This window comes from Canis lupus, chromosome 23 (assembly GCF_048164855.1).
Source record: "Canis lupus baileyi chromosome 23, mCanLup2.hap1, whole genome shotgun sequence".
Taxonomy (NCBI): domain Eukaryota; kingdom Metazoa; phylum Chordata; class Mammalia; order Carnivora; family Canidae; genus Canis; species Canis lupus.
Window position 1 is genome coordinate 50,985,633 of NC_132860.1, and position 14,491 is coordinate 51,000,123.

Consider the following 14,491-nt stretch of genomic DNA (forward strand, 5'->3'; position numbering starts at 1 on the left):
CTCAGACATTCTCATTATAATAACTATTATTGTACTGAGTCTATAGATGTATTTATATGGGAACAGACCAGAAAACCATTCAAGTTAGGCAAGAAACAGCATCTAATTTTTAGACAAAGAGAGAACAACAATCTCAAAATGAGAACCTGAGTTTCCTTACTTAAAACCAAAATCTGACTTAAGGCAACTACATGATTTACTCTTGAAGTAGTAGTTACTTGGGGATACCTGTGGACTTCCAAGTTGTTACAGGATGATGCTCCTGGGTCTACTAGGACATTACTCTATGATACAGTGGTTGCTTTCTGGATTGACCAAGTGGAAGGTTCTAGTGTACCCCTGACAGTCTAAACCAAGCTATGAATTCATTTACTCCAAAAATACCTGTTGTCAAAAAAACAAAACAAAACAAAACAAAAACCTTGTTGTTAGGCTTCTATGTGCTAGATACTTACTTAACTCTGGGAAAGTTATTACATGAATTTAGCCTCCTAAAATTAAGGCCAGTAGGAAAATAAAGCATTTATAGTATGTTTTAGTTTTCATTATTTAAAAAAGGTAAATATTTTTATTAGGCTTAATAAAAACTAACAACCTCACATCTTACAAGTCCTTACCACTTAACTACTCACAAAGACCCCTTTGAACTTTTAACCATTTCTTGTATTTCTTTCAAGACCATAATTATCTTGCTAAGACTTGATTTCCCCCCCAGTTTTATTTATTTATTTTTAAAGATTTTATTTATTTATTCATGAGAGACACAGAGAGAGAGAAGCGGAGACAACAGGCAGAGGGAGAAGCAGGTTCCATGCAAGGAGCCCGATGTGGGACTTGATCTCCGGTCTCCAGGTCACACCCTGGGCAGAAGGCAGTGCTAAACCCCTGAGCCACCCAGGCTGCCCTCCCCCCAGTTTTAGATACCCTCTTTTCAACTGTTTTGTTTATATCATAGTGACTTTGTACATATTACAACTGAGTTATTTCTTTTATTTTGATGGTGTTACTTAAATAACCCCGTTTCCCAGGAGTTAATAATTGCCTTTGAATTTTCTTTTAAAAGAGTATAAATTCCCTTTCATTACATTCAGATACCTCAGGATATTGATCAGTTCAATTTTTTTTTCTCTGGAGACATTTCCTGGAGCCTGTAACCTATGGCTCCAGGCTAGATAAAATTCTCTCTGAACATTTTGAACAACAGTTGTCATCGAATATCTCTCTATTGGAGTAAGAATTTCATTTGCTTCTATCCTATATTGGATCTCCTACTTCTAGATCCCATCTCCTTTTTTCTTGGCTTATTCCCGTGTTTTGTGAGAATGCCTTATCCAATAACTTTCCATAAAAGAAACATATGAGGGTAGTTGTTTTTTTTTTTTTTTTTTTTTTTTTGCCTGTTTGTTTTGTTTTTAATTAAAAAGCTTGGGGGTGTTGAGTTTGAAATCTGGGGTTATAGTGCTTCTTATACAGACTTTCAGCTTACTATCAACTTTTTTTCACTTCTTATTTTCTCAGCTTCAGGAGTACCTGTTGTCTCCAATTCCTGTAGCCCAAACTGATTGTCCTCTTGGTTTCTTTCTCTGTAGGCATGTCAACATAATGTCTTCTGTCATTCAAAAGTTCATTCATTTTTTTTTTTTCAGGCTTGCCAGTAGAGCTCTTTAGTGGCAATAGACAGTTGCCAGGATGGTAGAATGCTTTATCCAAAGTACAAAAATAGAGTATCCTATTATATGCTCCTGATAAAAATCTTTATATGTTTGTAAAATGTTTTTCTGTTCAACTTAACTGTTGTCACAACTGTGTTGTATTGTAGCACTGATACTATTATTTTAATGGGAATTAATATCTCATTTTTCTAAATTAAAAAAAATTCTATTTACTCTAAGACCATTAATGTGTTTATCAGATTAATCTTAGTCTCCTAGGTAACCCTTGATTTCTCTTGGCAGCTGTGAATAAAATCCAACATGAAGTAATCATAGGGATAGCATTTTAAACCAGGTTAGTTAGTGTAAGCCTAGTAATTTTAAAAAGAGTGGAGGGAAAAACCATAGATTGTGATTTTAAATTCTCTAATAGAAAACATTCTTTTTCTTAGTAAGTTCTGTTATAAGACTCTTGATTTATTTTCCTCACTTACTTTCTTTTATTGTAGGATTTATTCCAGACTTATTAGACTTCTGGTCTTACAGAATGTTTTCAATATTGGTATGGGTGAAAGAAATGGGAGGGAGCCTAAAGAATAAAGACTTAGACGTGAAAGTTCAAAGCCTAAATAGAAATAATTTTTGTATTCATGTTTGTTTTGTTTTATAATCAAAACATTCTAACTTTAGTTATAGTAATTATATAGATATTGATGTGGATGAATTATGGTTTTACAACTGCCATTTGGGACTAGGCATGTTTAAAGAATATGCTATCGTAACTTCATGTTTGTTTATTGATTTATTCTCCCAGCGTCTCTGAGTATTCAATATTTTATTTGATACTTTTCCCAAGCCGGAGAGATTTGAGTTCAGATAGCTTTAGAAAGCTAAAGCTTTCTGAACTTGTAATGAGCACCAAAGGTTGTATGTAAGTGTTGAATCATTAAATTGTTCACCTGAAACTAATAATGCACTGCATGTTAATTGGAATTTAAATAAAAACTTAAAAAAAATAAAGCAGTGTGTCTCAACTTTAATATACAAATGGATTACCTGAAGATCTTATTAAAGTGCAGATTCTAAGGTGAGGCCTGAATCTGCATTTCTAACAAACTCCCCAAATACTAATGCTAAGAGTCCTTCTGACCACGACCCAAGTACTACCTTGATATTAGAGTAACACAGAATATATAATCTGTCTTAAATATCTATAGCTGTTGAGCTTCTAGAAAGAAGTCAGCGGGAGATGTTGCATTACTCAGCTACTAAGTATACCAGAATAGTATTGGATTTATTGCTTCTTAGAGATTTAATATATTCATTATTTGTAGTATTCTGTTTAGAATGTGCAATTTCAATAATAAACTTTTATTTATTAATTTAAGTTTTAGACATTACATGCATAACTGTATTTCCCTTGTGTCTTTGAAGAAAACTTTTATCTGCAGTGCACAAATATCTGTTATCTATAGTTATTAGTCATTGAGATCCTATTGTGTATACTGTTCTATGCTTATAGAAACCTCAAACCACAAAATATATACATATTTATAACTAGCTTCATTGTATTTATTCCTGTGCAATTAGTTATTAGCAATGAAAGGAGGTTAATGCTTTTTTTTTTTTTAATCTTCTAAATAGCTCAGTCACTAAAAGAATTTGCAAGATTACTCATTGCAGTAGAAGAAGAAAGGAGGAGACTGGTAAGTCCTTTCCCCATTTTTTTTTTAAGAATAAAGCTTTCTTTGAACATACTAGAAGAAAGATGAGACCTTCTGAATTAGACTGATCTATACCAGACCTTATAATCTGAAACGTGTACTAAATGTTACAGAAGATATTTCTGAGTATGATTATCAGTTACTGCTAATGAGATACACTATTTCTCTTTATCTCATTTGTTCATCAGATGTAAATCATCTTCACTTTGCTTTCCATTTCTTTCAAAGATACTGAATTTTTAATTTACTCTAATTGAGTAAACTTCTAAAAAGCTTCAGTGTTATAATAAAGATACATTTTAAGTATTATTATCTTTTTATTGAAGTTTGATTTGCCAACATATAGTATAACACCTAGTGCATCCTATCAAGTGCCCTCCTTATTGCCCATCACCCAGACCTTCTAAGTATTAAAGACAATTCATGGAAGGAGCAAATAATTTTGCCAGCATGTTGGCAGGAGACTGGTTTGCTTGCTTGCTTTCTTTCTTTCTTTCTTTCTTTCTTTCTTTCTTTCTTTCTTTTCTTTCTTTCTTTCTTTTCTTTCTTTCTTTCTTTCTTTCTTTCTTTCTTCTTTCTCTCTTTCTTCTTTCTTTCTTTCTTTCTTTCTTTCTTTCTTTCTTTCTTTCATCTCTTTCTTTCTTTCTTCTTTCTCTCTTCTTTCTTTCTTTCTTTCTTTCTTTCTTTCTTTCTTTCTTTCTTTCTTCCTTTCTTCCTTTCTTCCTTTCTTCCTTTCTTCCTTTCCTTTCCTTTCCTTTCCTTTCCTTTCCTTTTTCTTTTTCTTTTTCTTTTTCTTTTTCTTTTTCTTTTTCTTTTTCTTTTTCTTTTTCTTTTTCCTTAAGTGTTGAGGAAACTTTCTTCAAAAGGTATATTTCAGTTGGGTTTTAAGGGCTGAGAGAATTTTGCTTGGTTTGGAAGAATGGGGAAAGCGTTGTAGGTTGATGTATTAATTTATGTGACAGGGCAGCCCCGGTGGCGCAGCGGTTTAGCGCCGCCTGCAGCCCGGGGTGTGATCCTGGAGACCCAGGATCGAGTCCCACATCGGGCTTCCTGCATGGAGCCTGCTTCTCCCTCTGCCTGTGTCTCTGCCTCTATCACGCTCTCTCTGAATGAATAAATAAATAAATCTTTAAAAAAAAAATTTATGTGACAGCATCAGAGCATAGTTGTTCATAATACATTTATTCATTTACCAATATAATTTGTACCCATTTTGTTTAAGTATCTTTGAAGGCCTCTGTGACCCTGGCTTTCCATTTGTATATGGGAAAAATAGTGGTACATATCCAGTAGGATTGTTATAAAGCATTTGTAGCGGTTAGATACATATAAGCCATTGTGGGAGACTGACCCATTCTGGGGAAGTCACAGAAAGCTTTTTTAATGGAGGTAAATTTGATTGGAGTCTTAAGAATGAAAAGTACACTTTCAAGTACTTTATGCATAATCCTCACTCCAGTTCTATGAACTATGCAATAGAAGTCCAAGTTTGATGGGGAGATGTAAGTAGAAGGTGTCTTATGGCCCAGAGAAGAGCTGGTAATGAGAATGGGAAAAAGTGGTTAGGAAGATGTGAAAATAAAGTTGTTGATGGTGTGGAGGCCAGAGGAATGTATAATCAGGTTGAGTGAGGTGGTTTTTCAAATCCTATGCAAGTAGTTCAGGAGAATGATAGGCCAACTAGCATGGGCTATAATTTTAGAAAATGTATTTAAAGAATATGGGAAAGTATGTTGTAGTTTACAAGAGTAAAAAGAGCTAAAGAAATGTTCCTATAGCATTGAAGAAACCTGTTAGATAGCAGGGGAAAGGCCCTTCCTCTGAGATGGGAGGGAAGAAAGAGCATCAGGTGAAATGTGGAACTTTGGGTAGTAAGTTGTTTGGACAGGGGGCAATAGTGTCAGGAAGACGTGCTCATCTGCTGTAAGAGGAGTTCATAGAAATAGTTTAGAAAGCCAAGAAGGAGCACTTATATAAGAGCACTTATATAATCTCTCTTATATAAGAGAAAAGGGACTATGGGTTCATGATAATGAGCCATTAAGGTGAACATCATAAATATGTCAAGGGAAGACTAATTACCATGCTTTCCTGGATTTTTCAAGCAGTACCCAGAGCCATGGACTGAGCAGTAAAAAGAGCTGAGAGGCCAGATTTTGTGCAAAGATGTGCTGAAGAATTTTTCTTTTAAAAATTAGTATTTCATTTAGGAGGCAGAATATTTTAAGTGTACTAAGAGTATAAAGGAGTTCTGTAATTGATAGTCATTTAATTATGTTTTTTTTCAGTGATAAGTCCTGATTTATTATATATTATTTGGAGTTGACCAAAATATAAGTATGTTAGAACAGCGACTACATAGACACCTAACAGTTTAATCAAATTCTCTTGTTCCCAGTGATTTACCATACTTAGTAAGATGAATACATCATTTAGATAACCTAAAAGTTGTTTGCAGAAAAAAAAAAAAACCAAAGAAATATTGTTTTTTGAAGAAATGGTATCTCTTTATAGCTTCTTACTAACTTGAAATATTGAGTTAAAAAATTCCGGGGATCCCTGGGCGGCTCAGTGGTTTAGCGCCTGCCTTTGGCCCAGGGCATGATCCTAGAGTCCTGGGATCGAGTCCCACGTCGGGCTCCCTGCATGGAGACTGCTTCTCCCTCTGCCTGTGTCTCTGCCTCTCTCTCTCTCTCTCTCTCTCTCTCTCTCTCTCCGTCTCAAATAAATAAAATCTTAAAAAAAAATTCCACTATTGCCAACTAAAAATGCATAGTTTTAATGTGACAACAAAGTGACTCAGAGATAGTAATAGGAAATATCCATTTCAGAAACTTTTGAGGGTATGTTTATCCTCTCACTTCTTGCTGGAAAAAACATCTTCCAGGATGCAGTTTTTCAAGATGTTGACTGACATCTACCTCAAATATAAGAAGTAATTTAGTAGTCCTTTATGATGGCCTTAGTATAATACTGATTACTTACAGTGAGGATATTGGTATTGATGAGTAGCATGGGCTCTTTTTTTATTTTAAGTGCATCTTTATTTGAAATGTTAGAATTTTTCCCCATAGAATACAGCACTTAAATGATTAGAGATGCCCTAGGTCAGATGTCCTGTTATAAAGACTCAGTCTGTCCCCAGTGCAAGGAGGGGCATCTGAGCCATACAAGTTTTAGTTTCTAGACCGTTAGAGGAACTGCTCTGTACTTTGCATCAACAGTAACTTAGCTGTGCACACACTACCATTTTAGTCCAGGGTATTCAAAATTAATTTGAATAAATACTAACATACAAAGAGAACATCCTAGGGAGCCATGGAATCCTCATTTGAGGCCTTCCAAAAGAGATCGTGGTAACCTCTTTTTTGTTATTTGTATTGAAACACTGAATTTGACTCTTCAGGCCTTTGGATTTGACATTCCCTCTCTCTGAGACCCTGGAACCACATCTTTCCTTCTCAATACTCACCCTCTCGTTCCTTGTTCTCTTTCCCCACTGGCTTTCTTTCTACTCCCCTAAATGTGTTGCTACAAGCTTCTTTTGGACTTAAACCTTTGCACTTGTCCTTTCTCTGCCTTGTCCTGATCCATATCCTCTCAAGACTGGTTCCATCTTGTCATTCAGACTTGAGCTCATATACTCCACTGGGGGTCTGCATTTTCCATATAGCCTAAATTAGTGCCCTTTAATCCTTGTGTATTGTGACAGAAATACCTGCTGTCATGCAGCTTGCATTCTACTGGGCAAACATTAAACAAATGATTTCTGTTGGTGTTGAGTGTGCTAAAAAGAAAAATAATGCAGCTGGTAGAGGATCCTGACACTTACTGAGGTGAAGGAAGAGATAGGGAAAAATAGTTATGATTTTGAATCTATTTAGGTGCCTCTTGGCTATCTAAGTCACCTTGTCTAGGGAGCAGCTGGATATATGAATCTGGAGTTCAGGGGAACACGTACATTTTGTAGTTGCTGACACGTACAGGGGATTTAAAGCTATGGGAATGTATGAGATTATCCAGTCTTTGAGTGTGTAGACAGACGAGAAGAGGTGGGAGGATTGAGTCCTGGGGTGCCTTGAGTCCAGACTTTGGTCAGATGAGATAGAATCAACAAGGAGATTTAGATAAATAGGAGAACCAGGAGAAAGCTTTTGGACTGCTTGCTCAAAGCCTCATATTTTCACTTGGCTATACTGAGATGTAGGATGATATTGAAGGGAAAGGTATAGCATGTAGACCCAGAGACTGCAGGGTTCTTCAGATCGGAGGGTCCAGATCTGACCTGTCCTATACTGCTCCTCTCTCCCTTCCCCTGCCTCTTGACACATGTGGACTGTGTGTATAGCAGTATAGACATTTTTTTCTTAGTTGTATCTTTGTCACCAATTGAGGAAGCCTCTGTTTCAGAATATTTTAGCTCTTGTTTATCTTGAAGAATTTGTACAGATGAACTTATTTCTTATAGTTTCCATTTTGATTAACATAAGAAACTACTTATTTTAACCATTACTACCCACAACATTCACATTTGACCTCTGTCAATTATAAATTTTGCTTTAGGTTTCCCAGGATTTATATTCTTTCTATTCATTGCTCAGATCAGTCTTTTTTTATGAAAACTGAACTGGGCTAGGTGTCTGGGTATTACTTTGGAGCAAAAACATTCTTGAGGGACTGGGAGGGGAAATTTACAACCTTAGCAGTTGTTTCTTTTATAAGAATATTAAAATCTCTATTTTTCTTTTCTTACATTTTTCTAAAGTACAAGCAATCCAACATAAGGATTAATAAAGGATAAAGTCAAACGTGTCCTTTCCTTCTTTAGGTTCCAACAAAATTAGATCTTTATTTAAAAAAGAAAAAAAGTGCTAGAAATGTGAATTACTTGGTGGTTATTGACACAAGATTTTGAGTTGTTATGAGTCTCAGATATTTAAAAAATATGTGATACCTAATACGTTAGACACTTGTCATATGTGACTACTGAGCACCTGAAGTGTGTTAGTTTTTATGTAGTTTGTATCATATTTCTGTTGGGAGGCTGTAGATGGTAACTGACCTGGGGCCTTTTCAAGGTACCAGGCACTGCTATGGTTGCTTCATATTTTTAACTAATCTGTTTTCAGCAACCCTCTGAGGTGTATGCTATTAATATGCACAATTTAAAGAAGAGCAAACTCAAAGACGCATAGCTAATAAGTGGTATTGCGAGGGTTTAAAACCAGGCTGTTCAGTTATTGAGCCTTCGCATAATCCACAATATTACAAACTAAGGCTCTGTTTTAATTAAAAATTGGATAATAACAATAGCAAACATGTGTTGTTAATATAGTATGTGAGATGCTCTGGTGAGTGTTTTAGGTATATTATTTTAATATCTTACAAAAATTAGGGACGAGCACAGGCATTATGCATTTTGAAATTAGATTAATTTTCACATTTTTCATCATATTTAAACAGGCATATATTTCATCAAAAACTCAATCCATCACCCAATTGACATTTTCCACATCAAATTTTGGCATGTGGGACCCCAAAATATGAACTATTTAAGTTCCCCCCCCACCCCTTACCTGCTCCCCTACCCCCATCACAATCTTCAAATCAAGGATTCACAGAATTGGAGAATGTTTTAAATGTCAAAAATTTCATGTCCTTATTTTTCTTGATTAAATATGATTTCCTTTTGCCATAAATGTTTGCATTGCTCATAACCCATCAGTAGATAAGGTCAATTAATCCTTGAGTTTCTGTCATTGGTGCTGTTATATACTAAGTCCAATGGTCTGTGAAGTAATCCAGTTACTTTTATTATCTCAGATAAATGAAGCATAGTATGCTAACATTCTACATGCATGACTATTGATTATATTTCTGGTATATTGTAGGTTAACTTTTATTGGAAACAAACTTTGGGTGTTCTGGGCTATACACCAATATTTTTATACTGTGATTTCACTTGAAATTTTTAAAAAAGCCATTTCAATGTTCTCCATGTACAAAGTTCTGATTTTCACATTTATTGAATTGCAGACATTCCCTATGATTTCCATTATTTGGTGAAATACTAAGGTAGACTTGAGAAGTGGCAGATAACACAATTCAGCATGACTGCAACACTAGTAGATTTAATTTTTTGTTGATCAACAGTTCTAGTACTCATTTGTATTTTTTAAAGTGTGCAAAGTCCTTTTTTTTTTTTTTAAAGATTTTGTTTATTTATTCATGAGAGACAAAGAGGGAGAGAAAGGGAGAGAGAGAGAGAGAGAGAGAAGAGAGAGACAGAGATGTAGACAGAAGGAGAAGCAGGCTCCATGCAGGGAGCCCAATGTGGGACTTGATCCCAGGATTCCAGGATCACCCCCTGGGCCGAAGGCAGGAGCTAAACCACTGGGCCACTCAGGGATCCCCAAAGTACTTTTTTATACACAGAGCTGATGATATTGATTGACCAAAATTTAGTAGTGTTTAACACATACTACACATAAAGAAAAGGTAGTTGTTGAGAGTTATCACAGCTTCTTATTTATCATTTCTCAGATTAAGTTCATTATGGACCAGTATAAGAGAAACTTTCTTTGAGTAAAATTCATTAATTCAGTATGAAGGGCTTGAATAGGGTAATTCCTAGGATTTCAGAAAATACTTCAAAGTGTTCATAATTGGGATTATGTCTTTTGATTTTAAATTGAAAAAGACTTAGGACACTTAGAGGGAAATGTTTGTCAAAATTTTTCTTAAATCTTTTTAGAGATTTTTCTTTTATTTATTCATGAGAGACACAGAGAGAGAGGCAGAGACACAGGCAGAGGGAGAAACAGGCTCCCTCCATGGAACCTGATGCGAGACTTGAACCCAGGACCCCAGGATCATGACCTGAGCCAAAGGCAGATGCTCACACTGAGCCATGCAGGCATCCCTGTCAAAATTCTAAAATTTTCTTTTAATAGGCATGATATAGTAGTCAGACAGTGAAGCCTACCCTGGCAGGCTGCTTTTTAGTTATTTTGTTGCTCATTGATATTTCTATCCCAGAGTATAAGAAAGAGGGATAAAATAGATAAATATGAGACTCGATGATCTTGTTCCTTATTAGCTCTTGAAAAAGAATACTTAGAAAGAAGGTTGTGGGGCAAGCCCGGGTGCGCAGCGGTTTAGCGCCGCCTGCAGCCTGGGGTGTGATCCTGGAGACCCGGAATCGGGTCCCACGTTGGGCTCCTTGCATGGAGCCTGCTTCTCCCTCTGACTGTGTCTCTCATGAATAAATAAATAAAATCTTTTTTTTTTTTTTTTTTTAAAGAAGGTTGTGTTTTCCTTAGTAAAATTAAGGTTTACCTGCTTTTAGAAGTACTGCTGTCATGGCTAGCTGTCAGCCAAGGGAAATTAGCTGGTGCAAATTTAAAAATCTATGTATGTGTATTTTGGAATATCAGTTTCACAAATATCTGGGTATTATTTTTGTGTACGTGTGTGTGATTGATGCCACTCTCACAGCTGGCATTTCTTGGGTATATGTCAAATTCCTAGATTTAAAGATTTATAAATGAATATCTGATAGTAGGCATCCAGTCTTTGTTTTTTTCTGTTACACAAGATCCCTCTATTTTTTTTTTTTTTTTTTTTAAGATCAACCTTGACTGTATGGAAGGAATTAAAGGGAACTTTTCTATCAGATAGTTCTATTTTAAAAGCAATTAATTTAAAATAGGATACTTGGATAAAAAAAAAAAAAACTTTCACTTGTTTTTTCAGCCAAGATACAAACTGGAATTGAAGATTTCCTTTTTTGTCTGGCTACTATGGCATGATTCTTTAGATGTGAAGTTTTCTGTTGCTTAGGGCTGTCACTATTCATATAAGCTACAATAGCCTGCTGCTGGACACAGCCCCTGTGCTGCCCATCTCTTTCTTCCCATCTCTAGTTCTTGCATCTTCCTGTCTCTGTCATTTATCTCAGCTGTATAGGCTGCTTTACTTTGTTATCTTCTAACATCACATCATGTTGAAATCTTTCTATTTTTACTTTGTACTTTCAAAAATACCTTTACTCTGATGTTGGCCATCATTTCTCATTGATATACTTGGAGATGTGCTAGTTTTTCCTACATTTATAAACCATGTTCTGATTTTTTTTGATAGGATGTACAAAGATACCTTAATATTATAAAGGATGAGTATATAGAATGTCATTGTATAATAATCCCACAAAAGTTTTTTAAGACCTGGATGGTGCATTTAATTTTATAGGGCAGAGAAAATAAACCTGAGTAGAAGTAAAGTAGACTAGAAAAACATTGGTAAAAGAGATCATGAAGGGAAATCTTAAATCATGTAACAAAGTTATGAATGGTTGGGAAATATCAGCTGACAGACTAACCAGATACTCAAAAATAAGAGGTTGAAGTATTCTTCATTGAGCAGAATGTTTTGTCTTTATTTGTAAAATTAAACCATAGTCACAGTGTTTATGTACTACCAAAGAGGTCGCAAGTTTAATTACCATCAGGATAAAAGAGAATGAAGGCTTTTTTAAAAAAACTGAGATAATCATAAATTCACACACGATTATAAAGAATAATACAGAAATTGGGTGTATTGTTTATCCAATTTCTCTTAATGGTAACATTTTGTAAAATCAAAGTATAATAGCTTATTATATTTTACATAAATTATAATATTAATTAAAAGTAACAGATTATTCAGAAACTTGCCGTTTGTCTTAGAATTCATAATTGAAATACAAAGTCTGTTAGTGGATTCTTATCAAGATGCCTTGTGTTATTTCACATTGAAATTTGTTATTTGTGTGTCAACCAGGCTACTCATTTGCAAGGCAAATAGAAAATTGGTGGTAAAGACACTGTGGGTATTTCATTTATCCATGTTGCATGTGAGATTCTGGAGCAACTAGAATTATAGACTCGGATGCCTCTAAGAGGCTTTTTGTCTCTTTCATTTGCTTGTCAGCTTCATTCTTAGATGGCTTCCTCCACAAGATGAGTCATAAACACTGCCACTGTACCTTGCAGAAGTTCTTTCTGGAGGGGCCTGTCTAGTTCCCCTTGGTAAATTAAAAAAACAAAAACGAAAACCAACTTTAAAATGAACTCTTCTGATTGGCTCAGTCCAGGTCACTTAAAGACCCTTGACCAATCACTCAGGACCAAGGGGACAGAGTATTTTGCATGTGTTCCTTTGAATATTAGGACTATTTTCAGACACAAGGGAATTATTGTGATTTGGAAATTACCCAACTCTTGGATATTACAGCATAGTAATGGCCTTAAAAAAGTTTCCAGTTAACATTGTCCTGTGAACAGAATAGTATGATAGTGCATTGTGTCTGAAATTTTACAGGACTTGGAAAACACTATGTCCATTCATCCAAACAGTAGAAACATTCACTTTAAAAATCAGGAAACAGACAAGGATGTACACTATTCATGCTTAAATTCTATATTGTTTTGGAAGGCCCAAGTCTGTGGAGTAAAATAAAACCAATGGCATAAAAGGTGTAAGACTTAATTTAGTTTATTTCATTGTGTCATTTCTTGATATGATTATCTCACATAGAAAATTCTAAATCTATACAGAATTTGTTAGAAATAAGAGTCTAGCCAGGTTCATAGTCATAAATTACATTGTGGTACACAACTTCAACTTGCAACAAAAGAATGACTTAAGAATAACTCAGCAAAGGATGTGCAGGACTTTTGTGTGTGAAATCATAAAGCTTTATTTTAAGATATTAAAGGAAAACTAAATAGAAAAAGTTCATAGTGAATCAGTGAAAAGGAATGATTTTAGCCAGCTGTACTATATAAGAGACAAGAGAATTTACTGTAACAATCTAACTTACAGAAATTTGATTAACTTGTCACCAGTGTAGTGGTAAACCACAGGCTGCTCCTAAAGATAGTATATTAACTTTTTTCATTTGGGAATGTGGTTACTCTATGAGGACCTCACTTTAACCATATTTCCAGACATCTGCCAAACTTTTGGATCTTTCAGACAATTTCAACAGTAGAAACACTGAAAAACGGGTGTACTCTTCATTTCTATAACCATATCTAGCTATATGGCAGAAAAGTGCTCTGCATAGTAATTGCTGTATTTCTGTTAAAGTCTCTCATGGCAAAATAAAATATCCCCACTGATCTGGGATTTTTCATTCTGTTCACTGTATATTCCTTCCACAGTGTAATTTCTGTGCACCACATAGAATACTACTGAAGTGATGCAAACAAAATGCATTTTTGTTGTCAACATGAAACCAGAATGCAAAGTTGAGAAAGTCTCAATTCCAGTGAATTGATGACATCAAGTAAAGCCCTAAGATCCTTAGGATTTTTTCTTTTTTCTTTTTTCTTTCTTTTATAAAGACTGTTCTGCTTTTCCCAAAGTGTAGAACAGAAACCACCAGCAATATGTTAGATATTAAGTATTATATGAATGGACATCTTATATTTTAGTAGTTCCATATTTATTTTAATGTGGATTTAATACAAATTATTGCTTTGGAGGAAACTTAGTAGAAGAAGTGAATCAGTTTATAAAATGTGGGACATGGATATGGCCAAAATCATGGATATGGCATGTGAATGAGTGACATCTGGGAATCCATGGAGTAGATGGGATATATATGCTTATGTGCCTTTCATTTTGATTGTCTTCTGTGACTGTATACAGAACATTGTCAACAACTACCTCCAAGTTTAGTACCTCATTTGTGGAGCTTATATCAAAACAACAACCTCACCAAAACCCAGAACTATCTCATTTCTTTTTAGTTCCTTCTGAAAGAATAAGCATTCATATAGTGAACACATTAATGATAGGTTAATTCAGATACTACTTATATCTTATGCTGAAAGATCGAAGCTCTAAGTTGTAGAATTTAGGTACCTTTATAGGAAAGCAGCTGTAGACCAGTATGCATAGCATAGTTTAATTTTTATTTACAAAACAATAATTCTATAACTTTCTACATTACTATCTTTCCCAACTATTTCAACAATTTATTCAAATATATTTTGATCTCCAGGAGCTGAGTACAGAGCTGTGGGCAAAAAGTTTCTGTCTTCTAGTTGGCAGAGATAGACATACCAA

At 34.9% G+C, this 14,491-nt stretch overlaps 1 protein-coding gene across 9 annotated transcripts in view; it reads left to right on the plus strand.

Moving 5' to 3' along the window:
* Positions 1-14,491, plus strand: part of ARHGAP42 (Rho GTPase activating protein 42) — a 287,751-nt gene that overhangs the window by 89,196 nt on the left and 184,064 nt on the right. For all 9 annotated transcript variants that reach the window (XM_072795140.1, XM_072795141.1, XM_072795142.1 and 6 more), the window contains exon 3: positions 3,297-3,358. In XM_072795140.1, coding sequence (XP_072651241.1) covers positions 3,297-3,358 — 62 coding nt within the window. The remainder of the gene's footprint in view (positions 1-3,296; positions 3,359-14,491) is intronic.